Source organism: Antechinus flavipes, chromosome 4 (assembly GCF_016432865.1).
Source record: "Antechinus flavipes isolate AdamAnt ecotype Samford, QLD, Australia chromosome 4, AdamAnt_v2, whole genome shotgun sequence".
NCBI classification, from domain to species: Eukaryota; Metazoa; Chordata; class Mammalia; order Dasyuromorphia; family Dasyuridae; genus Antechinus; species Antechinus flavipes.
This window is the reverse complement of record NC_067401.1, coordinates 52,517,553-52,530,071: the sequence shown is the minus strand read 5'-3', so window position 1 is coordinate 52,530,071 and position 12,519 is coordinate 52,517,553. Positions and strand designations below refer to the sequence as shown.

General features: G+C 48.2%; 1 protein-coding gene across 1 annotated transcript; it reads right to left on the bottom strand.

The window, feature by feature from the left end:
• Positions 1 to 1,078: 1,078 nt before the first annotated feature.
• LOC127559334 (pepsin B) lies at positions 1,079 to 10,880 on the bottom strand. The gene is made up of 9 exons (XM_051993044.1): positions 10,785 to 10,880; positions 10,048 to 10,204; positions 8,200 to 8,317; positions 6,701 to 6,819; positions 4,303 to 4,502; positions 3,243 to 3,365; positions 2,689 to 2,836; positions 1,451 to 1,549; positions 1,079 to 1,355 (listed from the first exon to the last, which is right to left on the bottom strand). Exons 1-9 carry the CDS (start codon positions 10,838 to 10,840, stop codon positions 1,203 to 1,205), a joined length of 1,173 nt encoding a protein of 390 aa, XP_051849004.1. The 5' UTR covers positions 10,841 to 10,880; the 3' UTR covers positions 1,079 to 1,202.
• Positions 10,881 to 12,519: the final 1,639 nt, after the last annotated feature.

Genomic DNA, 12,519 nt, shown 5'->3' with positions numbered 1-12,519 from the left:
AGGAAATTACCTAAAGCTAAGCTTTTAATTCCTCGTCTGTCGAGGGGTAGAGGTTAGGATATCATTCCTACCCCAGCTGGAGAGGGAAAGCTCTGGTGGGGGCAGAAAAACTAAAAAGCGAATTACCTCTTGGGACCCCTGCAGAAATCCCTGCCCCAGGCCCTGCTCTCTGGCCCTGTGACCCCTTCGCCCAGACCACCATTCCAGAAGGGCCCCGGCCCTGACTCACGGCACGGACACGTCTGGGCTTTCCCAGCTCCTCACAAGCCCCCTGGCCCCGGCTGGAGCACCTTCCCCCTCGCGCCTCCCCAGCTCCCCGTTACACTTGGTCTTTCTCTGGTAGAATATAAGTTCACTGAGGAAAAGCGGTTTTTATGTGTATTTGTAACCTTGTTGCTTATTTTAGCTCCACACACAGTGAGCCCTTAAAACGTTATCATATCTCAGGTGAAAAGGGGTCGCGGGTGGGAAAAGTTTAAGGAACCCTGGCCGGGGGGAAGCTTCGGAGTCAGGGTCAAGTGTGGCCACTGAAATACACTGACTAGGTGAACTCCAGCTACCTGGACACAAAGCACATAATTACAGATCACAGAGTTCACGCGCATTAGGTTGCAAGTTACTTAAGGGCAGGGGCCTTTTTGCCCCTTTTTGCATTCCCATCGCTTTGGCTGACACATAGCAGGAACTCAATAAATGCTTATTGAATCATAATCCTTCTAGCCCAAGAGTTCTTAACCTTTCTTGTGCCACAGAATCCTTTAGCGGTCTGGCAAAGCTTGTGGATTTGTCAGGGAAATGTTTTTAAATGGGTAAAATAAAACACATAAAAAAGAAAATCAATCATGTTAGCGTATCAGCGCTTTGTTAACTTTAACCAAAAGTTCATGGATCTGAGGTTAAGACCCTCTGATCTAGTCCAAGCCCCCCATTTTGCAGATGAGAACACTGAGACCCAAGGTGACTCGTCCAAGTTTTGCCAACAGATGCTGACCCACATCAGTGGAGGGAATTTCCTTCCCTAAAGTTCCTTGTACCAATTAAATCTTAAGTCTGACTAAAAAAATAAATCACTCCACAGTTAGTGCAACCAAAGGGCTTTATTTCAGAATTTTGGAAATTTAGATCTGCAGTGACGGGTTCAAGGCCGAAGATGCTGCGAGTTTACATCTTGTCACAGGAGGCGGCGCGCTCTGCAGGCCCCCCTAGGCGGAGTAGGCGAAGCCCACCCTGTTGTTGGCCATGTCGTAGACAGAGTAGTACTCCTTGAGGAAGACGTCTCCCAGAATCCACAGGGGCTGCCCGTTGGGGGAGGGCAGGTAGGTGGCCTCGATCCCGAGCCGGCAGTAGCCGTTGTTCTGAGCGGTGAGAAGGGGACGTTAAAGGCCCGCAGCCCCCGGAGCGCCTCCTCCGCCCCTCCCCCGTGCCCCCCCCAGCCCAGGAGGGCACTTACATTGAAGACGTAGGCAGAGGCAGGCAGAGGGAACTGGGACCCGTTGATGACAAAAGTGATGGTGGGCAGGTCCTGGAGGTAGTTGCAGTTGACCACAAACTACAGAAGGAATGAGCAGAGCACACGGGCCTTGGAGCCAGGGAAGGAACCACTCGCCCCCATGGGACCAGCCTGTCAGACCCCTCCATGCCCAGCACCCCCAGCAAAAGCTCCCGCTGAGGCACGGAGACCCACAGCACAGGGCCCGACCCCCCCGGCCTCTGATCCCTGCACAGGCCCAGGTCCGGGAACGTCTGAGGGCGCTGTCTGTCTTCGGGGCTAACCCCAAGTACAGAGGGGCCGGCCGAGCCGGGCTCCCCCTGGGGAGAGAGTGGGCGGGAAGGGGGGCCGTGGGCTTCACAGGGGACGGAGCCAGAGACCCAGCAACCCTCCCCACGGGGGTCTTCTCTTTCTGTCCTCTCTTTCTCCCTCCCTCCTGTCTACATTTCTGTCTCTGTCTCTCCCCTTTGTCTCCTTCTCTCCCCCTCCTCTCCTTCTCTGACTACATTTCTGTCTCCTCCTCTCCCCCTCCTCTCCTTCTCTGACTACATTTCTGTCTCCTCTCCCCCTCCTCTCCTTCTCTGTCTACATTTGTCTCTGTCTCTCTCTCTTTTGTCTTTCTCCCTCCCTCCTGTCTACATTTCTGTCTCTGTCTCTCTTTCTCTCCTCTTTGTCTCTTTCTCTCCCCCTCCTCTCCTTTTCTGACTACATTTGTTTCTGTCTCTCTCTCTTTTGTCTTTCTCCTCCCTCCTGTCTACATTTCTGTCTCTGTCTCTCTTTCTCTCCCCTTTGTCTCTTTCTCTCCCCCTCCTCTCCTTTTCTGACTACATTTCTGTCTCTGTCTCTCCCCCTCCTCTCCTCCTCTGTCTACATTTGTCTCTGTCTCTCTCTCTCTTCCTCCTTCCCCCCTCTCTGCCTCTGCCTCTGCCTCTCCTCATTTTCAGAGACAGTTTAGAAGGCGCGTGGGCTCCGGATCACTCTCTCTCCTGGACCATCCCGTTACATCTGAGGAGCCTGGCTGTTGTACAGGAGCACATCCTGGCAGCCCTCAGCAGCAGCTCCTGCCCGCCCAGGGATGCTCCAGAGTAGGCCCATTCCCCAGGAAAGGCTCCCCGTGCTTTGTCCCCCTCTGGTTCTCCGGCCCCCCAGCCGCTGCCAGGGCTCATCCCAAGCCTCCAGAGAAGCCCCTGGTCACTCACGTCGCCGTTCTGAGCCTGCTGGGCTCCTGTCGCTTGCAGGAAGGCATTCATGTACTGCTGAGGAACAGCCAGAAGGAAGGTGCCCGTGTCCACGATGGCCTGGCAGCCTTGGGAGCACCAGCCAGTGGCCTGGTTACCTATAGCAAACCTGAAGGGGAGACCAGAGTCAAGGCCGCCAGACTCCTCGGCCGGAAGCTGAGCCAGGCCAGGAGCCAGGCCCCTCCCCCCGGCAGCTCCCCCAAATCCTGCCATTGGGCAGCATACCTGCAACACCCACAAAACTGATGTCAGCTAAGCTCCAAGTGAGCGAGCGGGAAATAAGCGCCATCGCCTTCGAAGGAGGGAGAGTCCTCACAGGCCAACATGGCGGAGTCAAACCCCCCATGACAGAGGAGAAAACGGCCCCCTCACCCAGCCGCGCTTCCACACCCAGGAACTGATCATGGCTGACATCCCACACCCCTTGAGTCTGCGAGCCTGGCGAGACCAGCGGGCAGAAGGGGGCGGCCCTGGAAACGCCTGGGGCTCCTGGAGGGATCTCTGGGGTGACTTACTCCTCGATGCCGATCTGCCAGTAAACTTCCTGAGTGACGGGGGTCCAGGTGATGCGGCCAGAGTAGAGCTGGGGGTCCACCCCGCCGAGGATGAGCTCCCCTCCATATTGCTGAGTTGGTTGACTGGGGACAGAGAAAGCGATGTAGGTTCATGTGCCCTGGGCGTTGGCCAAGGTCAGAGTCAGGCTGGTCAGTGACCAGGAAAGAAGAAACATGAAGAAAATGAAGGCAGACTGCGGAGAGTCTCCAAAGCTAGGGCCGAGATGTTTGGAGCGCCCCTTGGAGCCAGACCTGACAAGGGTGCCTTCACAGAGCCGCCCTGGGTTTCCCACTGACCCGGCCTCTGCCCTCTGCCCTGGCCTGGGAGTGTCCCCCACCCTGAGGCGGGGAGAAGGAGGAGGGGCCCTGTGCAAACCAAGACAGCTGGGGGAGGTCGAGGCTGAGGGAAGAACACCCTGGAGTTCATGGTCAGCTTTCGGAGGCTCTTCTCTTCCCTCAGAGGTCCCTTCAAATAGTCATAGCCTTGCCCCACTATAAGCAAACCCCAAAACGGAAATCCAGGTGTGCCAAAGAGATCAGTGGAAAGTGATTCACTTTACAAAAGTTTGGAGTTACAAAAATTACAAAATATGATTTCCAAAAATTCAATTTATACACAATTTTTGTAATAATAATAATATTTATATAGTGCTTTGAGATTGCAAAATGCTTTACATGGAGTTTTATTTGATCCTCACAAAACTGGGAGATAGGTGCTCTCATGACCCTCCTTTCACAGGTGAGGAAATGAGGCAGCATGATATCTGCCCCCGGCCCCACATGATTTCATTTCTGTTGTGAGACGAGGGTAACCCACAGGACTGATTTCAAACTAAGCCTGTCAGGGTCAGCTTCTGAGTTAGAATTCCAGAACCCCAATTCAAATCTAACTTGCCCAGAATCCTAGGACCCAGTGGATCTGAGCACAGATTTTCCTGACTCCAGGTTTCTGAGATACAGAAGTCCCTGGTCTCCGGCACCCGGAGGCCCCCAACGCCGACCGCGCAAGGCGAGCCCTTACCGGGAGAAGTAGAAGCTGAAGACGGGCTCTGAAAGCTGTCCCTGCTGCAGCATGCCCTGCATCACGGTGGGGGAGTTGCCTACAGCCATTGCTGGGTAAGCCATGCCCAAAATCCCATCAAAGTCGGAATAGTAGAAGGGGCTGGTAGGCTCGCTCTCACTCAGGCCAAACTCCTGGTTATTGACCACAATGTTCTGAACCTGGGGGGAGACACAGGAAGTGAGTCGGAGGCCCCCACCCCACAAAAGAGCTTTGCCCCACCGCGACCAGAGAAAACCCAAATGGCCAAGCAAGGAAGGCAAGCGGTGGGTCTAAGAGGAATCAAAGAAAGCCCAGATCCAGAAGGGGAGACTAGAAACCCCAATCTCCCCTGGGAGGATCAGAAGCATTATGTGTGTGGCCCTTTCCAGCGCGAGACCATAGATGACTTCGGGACTGACCATTTATGAGGTGACCACATAGGATGGAGCAGGGAAGGACCATATCTGCTCTCCCTTGTACCTGAAAACATGAGGCTACTTCTGACTGTGAGACCCTATATCAAATAAAATTAATTTTAATTAAGACATGATGGAAAGAGCTTTTAATTTGGAGTCCCAGAATTTCAATTTAAACCCAGATTTTGCTACTCACAACCTGTGTGGTCTTGGCCAAATCATTTCTGTTCTCCAATCCTTTCTTTACCCATTTTAAAATGAGGAGATTGGGCTGGATAACCCCTGAAATTGCTTTTAGCTCTAAGTCCATGGTCTTATGAGGAATAGTTTAAAAAAAAAAAAAACCTTAGGGAAGAGAAGATTGGAGAAGGCACTGAAATATTTGAATTCACTTGTGGCGAGGAATTGGAAATTGAGTGGCTGCCTATCAGTTCAAAAATGGCTGAATAAGTTATAGGATATAAATGTAATGGAATTATTATTGTTCTATAAGAAATGATGAGCAGGATGATTTCAGAAGAGGCTGGAAAAACTTCTATGAACTGATGCTGAGTGAAATAAGCAGAACTGGGAAAATATTGTACACAGTAAATGCAAGATTGCATGATGAGCAACTGATAAGACTGATAATTGCAATAGACTTGGGATGGAAAATGCTATCCCTATCCAGAGAGAGAACTATGGAGTAGATCAAAGTCTACTATTTTGGCCTTTTTTGCTTTTTTTTCTCATAATTTTTCCATTTTATTCTGATTTTTTTTCATTACATGACTAATATGCAAATATGTTTAAAAAGGAAAAAGATTATACCATCAAATGGAGACCAGAACCCATTCTGCTCTAGGAAAAAAAGAATATGAAGGAAACTAAGAGATTCTGAAAGACAAGATGGTATATTGGATTAAAACCTGACCTTGAAGTCAGGAAAGCAAGAGTTCAACAGTTCCTGACTCCCAAGTACAAGTACATGTGACCTAAGTGAACAAAGGTCATCCAGTTTCTCAGGGACCCAGACACCTTCTAAGACTATAAATTAACAAGTTGCTGGCCTGCCCCATCAGAAAGTTTCCAAATCTTATGAAATCACCAGAGTGAATGTGAATTCTAGCATACTATTTTCACCTTTTTTTTTGTTTTTTTTTTTTTCTTTCTCATGGTTTTTCCCTTTTGTTTTGATTTTTCTTTCAGACATGACTAATATGAAAATGTTAAAAAATGCCTGTACATGTATATAACTTATATCAAACTGCTTTCTGTCGGGGAGAGGGGAGAAAAGGGAAGGAGAAAAAAATTTGAAATTCAAAATCTCACAAAAATGAAAACTATACCTTAATTGGAAAAAATAAAATACTATTAATTGTTTTCATTAAAAAAAACTTATTCTGGATGCGAAAAGATCTCAATAAAAAAATTTTCTAATCATCTCTTATGATGCTGAAAGATATCAATAATAAATCAACTTTGGAAAAAACTACCTGTTCTGGACGCTGACGAGTATCAATTTAACAATCAATCAAATTGTCCTGAATTCTGAAAGTCGGCAATAAAAATCAAAAGTAAAAATCTATCCGAGGTACTGAAAGACATCGGTAAAAATTATTTTTTAATAAATTCTCTTCTGGATGTCGAGGGGTTTCCCAAGAAACCAAACACACACACACAGCGCCAACTTTAAAGAAAAAACGAAACTCCCTTTCCTGGATGCTGAGAGCCCCTGCAGGGGACGGGGCAGCGGCGCTCCGGGCTCCCCTCAGGGCAGGGGGGCTGCAGCCTAGGGGACCCCCGCCCCCTCCCGCCCCGCGCCCCTCTCGGAAGCCCCGCCGCCCCGGGGATGCCCACCTCTCGGCTGCGCCCCGCGGCGTGTCCCGGACCCCCCGCCCGCGCGTGGCCAAGCGAGTGCTTGCACCGGCGATCCCCAGGGGGCAGCAGCATGCGCGGCCGGCCGCGGCCCGGCTACTCACGGTCACGGTGTCGTAGCCCAGCACCACAGTCAGGCTGCCGCTCCCGTAGGACAGCGTGAACGTCTGCCCGCCAGAGCGGAAGGTGGACGACCCGCCGGGGTTGAACCTGTTGTGATTGGCTGCAGAGACACAGCAGAAGGCGTCGGCCGCCCCGGCTGCGCGAGCGCCCCTCTGCGCCCGGCCGCCTGCTCCCCCTACGCCAGGCGCGCAGCGCGCACGTAGTAGGCGCCCACTGCATGCGGGCCCGCCTCGCACTCCGTGCGGCTTCCCGGACCAGCCGGGCGGTCAGCATTTGCTGAGCGCCTACTACATACTAAGCTCCGCCCGAGGGTCTCCTTACCCTGCCTCAGGGACAAGCCAGGTAATCAGCATTTATTAAGCACCTACTACATGCCAAAGACTATACATCGGCCTCCTTACCGCTTCCTAAATAAATCGGACAAACAGCATTTATTAAGCACCTACTACATGCCAAGAACTATACTTGGGCCTCCTTACTGTTTCCTGAACAAGCCAGGCAATCAACATTTATTAAGTGCCTACTATATGCCAAACACTATACCTGGCCTCCTTACCCATTCCTGAACAAGTCAGTAGGTCAATAGGCATTTATTAAGTGCCTGTTATGTGTCAAGTACCTTGTAAAAGCCTCCTTGGTGTTTCCCAGATAAGTCAGGAAGTCAGTAAACATTTATTAAGCGCCTGCTATGTACAAAACACCATCTCCTCGATGTTCCCCAAAACTAGCATTTGTGAAGCTCCTGCCACATTAAGTCAGGCACTGCACTACATCCGAATGTAGCCTTCAGAGCTTTTTCATAATCTGCTGCTAGGGACGGAGCACCAGCCCTGAAGTTGGACGGGAGTTCAAATTCAGCCTCAGATACTTAACACTTCCAAGCAAGTCCCCTCAAGGCCCATGTCTCACCAAGCAAGAATAATCCCGTCCTCCCCGTGTCCCCTTCCAGTATTTTTGGATCTGCTGACCCCAGCCTCTCTGGTTGCTCCCAGAAGTAGTCAATCAGTCAACAAGCACTTATTAAGCACCTTCTCTGTGCTTGGCCTTGAGCTTACTCACTCCATCTCCTCAATGAGGAGAAGTTTTCTCAAGCCTGGGGCGCTCCCCCCCTCCCCTCTGCCTCCCGGCCCTGCCCAAGACCCCCCTCAAATCCCAGCTTCAGCAGGAAGCCCTGCCCAGCCCATTCCCCAGGTGCCCCCTCGGAGTTTCCTGTCATTCAAGGCCCCCTGAGAACCTGCCCACACAAGTCTCCCTCCTTGACCCCATCCTGTGGACATTCTAATATTGCTGCATTGGGGAGGGGGCAGGGGGCTCACCTTGGGGGGAGACAATGATGGAGAGGATGCAGATAGTGAGGGGAGCCCTTTCCTTTCTTTCTCCTCTTGCCTCCCTCTCTCCGATCCCCCTCTTCCTCCACTCTCCCCTTCTAACCTCCCTGCCCCCCTCCCCTCCCCGCCCCTCCCCAGCGGGGGGCACTCACAGCAGGCCTGGGTCTGGCAGTAGGTGGAGGGCACCCACAGGTTGGAGGAGCCGGTGTCAAAGAGGACCAGGAAGTTCTGAGGGGGGGTGCCGATGCTGATTTCCCCAAAGTAGAAAGACTGCAAAGACACATTTCCTTGAGATCGCCTCCTGCAGGAGAGGGGTTACAGCTCCCTGGAGGGGGCCCGCCCGGGGGTGGGGGGTGGGGGGACCAGCCTGCCACCTGTGGCTGAAGTTTTTTGCTAACTTTTATTTTAAAGAAAAAAAAAACAATATAAAGACTGGCTCTTGGGGGGTGGTGTAGATGATAGGAACAAAACCAAAGAATCTTTTAAAAAACCAACTCTTTGGGGAGTCAGAGTAAAGGGAGTGAGAAATCCAGAGGGAAGATTTAAAATGCGGGTCCTGGGCCACGTCCAGTTCTGCCCCCTCTAAAGACCCTGCTCTTGGGCACAGAGCGGGCGCAGTGTCTTTGATTGGTTATTGATTGATTGGATCCTCCATCACCTCCTTTTGTCCCTCAGTCAGTAAGCATTCAGTGTTTACCGTGGGCCAGATATTGTGCTGAACTCCAGGGTTTTAAAGAAAGGCAAAAAATCGTCCCTGACCCCGGAGAGCTCCACAACCGAGATTTGGGTTCTTTGGCCCAGGAGACTTAGGGTTTGAAATGGGCCGGGCGCCCGGCTAAGCTCTAAGATCCCCGTCCTCAGCCCCGGCCCTCACAGGGCTTCCCGGCTAAGGAAGGAGTGGCTCAGGCCGGGGGGCACTCCCCGGTAACGGAGCTGTTTGTCCAGCCATCCTGCCCGCCCAGCTTTGTGGGGCCGCTCACGGATCGTCCCCCGTCCCTCCCATCCTCCTCCATCCCCCCGAGTCTGCTCCACCGAGAAATCTGCCCCGTGAGGGAGTGCAGCGTGTCCCGGGCTCCGGGAACCCAAGTTCAGTGCCCGTTAGCCAATCATTGACAAATGGTTTAACTTCCTTCTTTTCATCTATAAAATGGGGTTGAAAATAACACTTTTATCGCTATTGGGGGAAAGTGCTTTGTCAACTTTAAAGCACTGTAGGAATTGAGTTATTTTTCTAGATTTTTGAACCTGTTAATTTTGTTGGCACTTCTCTGCATCCACACTGCTCCCCTAACATGGAATGAAACCTCAGAACCATAGAATTTGAGAGTTGGACGGGATCTCTGAAACATGTAAGCCATTTATAATCAAAGGGAATGTCATTCCTGATAAGGGGTCATCTAGTCTCTCTGTGAAGATACCAAAGAGAAGGAACCTCTCCCTTGTGGATACAAACCATTCCAACTTGTCACAACTCTAATTGTTAAAAAAAAAATTTTTTTAATAAAAAAAGGGTTTTCCTAGTCTTGCTTCTTTACAACTTCAACCCTGCTCTCTGGGGCCAAAAAGTCTACTTTTTCCTCTTGTATGTAACACTTTTGAAAGCCATGAGCTGCTCTGAACACCCAACAAGTGCATCTTCATGACAAATCATCGTCCTGGGTCTTGAGAGCAATCAGACACAAGGTCAGAGATAGCATGATGATGTACTTTCCTGGGTTTAGGGAACAGCAGTAGCCCGAACCCAGAAGGTCTTTGACATAAATTGGCATTGCAACACTGGGGCAGGTCCCACCCTTCTGTTGGTTTTCAGACTTTTGTTTCACATGCACCCCATCATGTTTCTCCATCATCCTTCCAGTTCAGGGATGTCCCCGTGGCCCAATGGGGGCTCCTAAGCCAAACAAGATGGCGGCCAGAAGTACTCGCTACAGTCATCAGCACACAAAAATACTGTTCTGATTCTGGGAGGAGCTGAAAAGAGGGGCAGAGACAGCACTTACATCCAAGTAATTAGTGATAGGTTCATAAGCCACAGCATCCTTGTTGAAAAAGTACTTAGCAGCTGGATCAGCTTTCTTGTGCTTCCTCAGAAAATCCTCAAACACGCCTTTCTCCTCCATCACCTCACGGATGGACTTACCCCTCCGCAGAATTTGTCTAGGAATAGGTGAACCCAAGACATCAGCACCCCTCTGTCCCCCAAATTAACCTTGGGAACCAAAATCATACTAGACATCACTATAGCCACCCAGTTCTAATAATTCCAACATGATCAGTAGGTTATTCTTGGGTTTATAGAAAATTAAAGAATGTTTGAATTGGATGGACCTTAAAGATCATCCCTTGTTCATAGGAGTTGGAACTAGAAGTAAAATTTCATAGGGGAAAAAGAAACCAAAGACTTTCTTAAGATCATATATAGCGAGTTAGAAACAAATCCAAGCTATAATCTAAGTCCCATAATTCCCAATTCAATGCAATTCTTTCCTTCATATTGATAGTCATCGTTCTGTGTCTCTTTTGCTTCTCTCCCTAGACTTAAAAGGCAGAGATCCCTTTTTTTGATTCAACACATATACACATACTGTCCAGAGATAGATCAAGGACAAATGGGAATGACCTTAATAGGACAGGTCATACTGAAAGATGGTCTTTCAGAAAGAACTGGGTTTCTAGGCTGCCCCCTCCTCCAGTTGTTGTTCTCTGGCTCTGAACCAAGCTGAACCCCAATACCCACCTGACAAGGCCCTCTGAGAGCTGCAGACAAACCAGGGCAATAATCAGACACTTCATGGTGCCAATTTTCAGTCACCCACTGAAAGGGCACACGAGGGACGCTGCAAAGGGTGAGGCAGTGGGCAGGCAAAGTGGTGCTCTCTCTTATAGTCCAGGTTCTCCCCAAACCCCCAGCCTGTGGCCACATGGTCCCCTCAGCTCCACTCAAGTCTGACCCCCTCACATCCACTAATTCTGTTTATTTTTCCTAATGGCGGGTGTTAAGGCCTTTCATTTCCACTACTTTAGTTTACAAAGCAATTAATGGCTTTGATAATGAAATTAAACAATTGGGATTTGATATCAATGGTAAAGAACTCTTGGTAACAAAGGAAAGTGGCATTTTGCCATCCTGGAGTGGATGCTTCCAAATTCTAAAGAAGGAGAGAAAAACTTGTTCTTTGAATCTAAAAGACATATATTTTCCTAAGACTTGTACTGTCCTGGTCTTCACTGCCTTCATGTATATTTTTAAGTAAACTCTGAAGAGAAAAAAGAATAAGCACAAGCACAAGAAAAACAAGAACCAGAAGAAAAAGAGAAGGAAGAAGAGAAAGAGGAGAAAGAAAAAAAGAAGAGGGGAATAGAAAGAAGAGAAGTAGTAGAAGAAAAAAGAGAAAGAAGTAGAGGAATAAGAGAAAGGAAGAGGAGAAGAAGGAGGAGGAGGAAGAGGAGAAGAGAAGAAGGAGAAAAAGGAGAAGGAGGAGAGGAGGAGAAGGAGAAGAAAGAGGAGGAAGAGGAAGAGGAGGAGAAGAAGAATAGAAAAATTGGAATCTTCAATAGCAAATCTCTTCAAAGAAACAAAAGAGAAAACAATAGATTGGGAGTGCAAAAACAGATGTGAAGCATGATCTAGAAGAGAAGCAAAAAAAAAAAATAACACTATTCAAACAAAAGATTTCAAAACATAGAGGCAATCTAAGGAACATGTCTTCTTTCAGAAGACAAAAATAGTGAATACCATAATGCAAGAATAATGTAAGAGAACTGTACAGAATCTATGGAAATATGGAAAATGAAATACCAAATTTAAAGAAATCAAAGATCATTTATAGGAGGAAAAAACCTCAAGGCTGCAAACTCCAAGACACATAGTAGTTAAATTTAATAATTCAATTCATAAATAACTTCAATAAATAAGTGATCAGGAGAAAGGTATTTAAGTGCAATGAAAATGAAATAACAAAACTATTCTGCAACCACCAAAAGACACAAATGAAATAATATGTTCCAAAGATAAATGAAATTCAGTATATAACTCAGGATAACCTACTTTCCTAATATAAACTTAATCACGATGAAAAAAGAAGAATGTCCAATAATAAAGAAGTGCTTGAAATATTCTTAGAAAGAAAACCAGAACTGAAGAGATTATTTGTTTCTCAAACACCCAAGATGATAGAAATATAGGAGGTATGAATAAATGCAGTAATCAAGGACATCAATAGCAATAAAATGACAACAATGTTCAGTCATTTTCAGTCACGTCTGACTCTTTAAAAATTATATAGATCAATATATAGATTGGGTCCCTAGAAAATGGACAGGAAAGAACATATGAGATAATGTAAAATAAAAAATATAAAAATGAGAAGACATCAATAACAACTTATTTAAAATAATAATAAAATCAAAAGACAAATGGCAGCTAGAAATTATATAGAAAAAGCATGCCTTCATCAAGAAAAGCTCTTGCC

Coding starts and splice junctions, on each gene's coding strand:
- LOC127559334 (XM_051993044.1), bottom strand. CDS start 10,840: ATGAAGTGTCTGATTATTGCCCTGGTTTGTCTGCAGCTCTCAGAGGGC. Junction 2,837..3,242: donor TGGCAGATCGGCATCGAGGA/GTAAGTCACCCC, acceptor TCTCCCCTTCAG/GTTTGCTATAGGTAACCAGG. Junction 1,356..1,450: donor CCTCTGCCTACGTCTTCAAT/GTAAGTGCCCTC, acceptor CTCACCGCTCAG/AACAACGGCTACTGCCGGCT.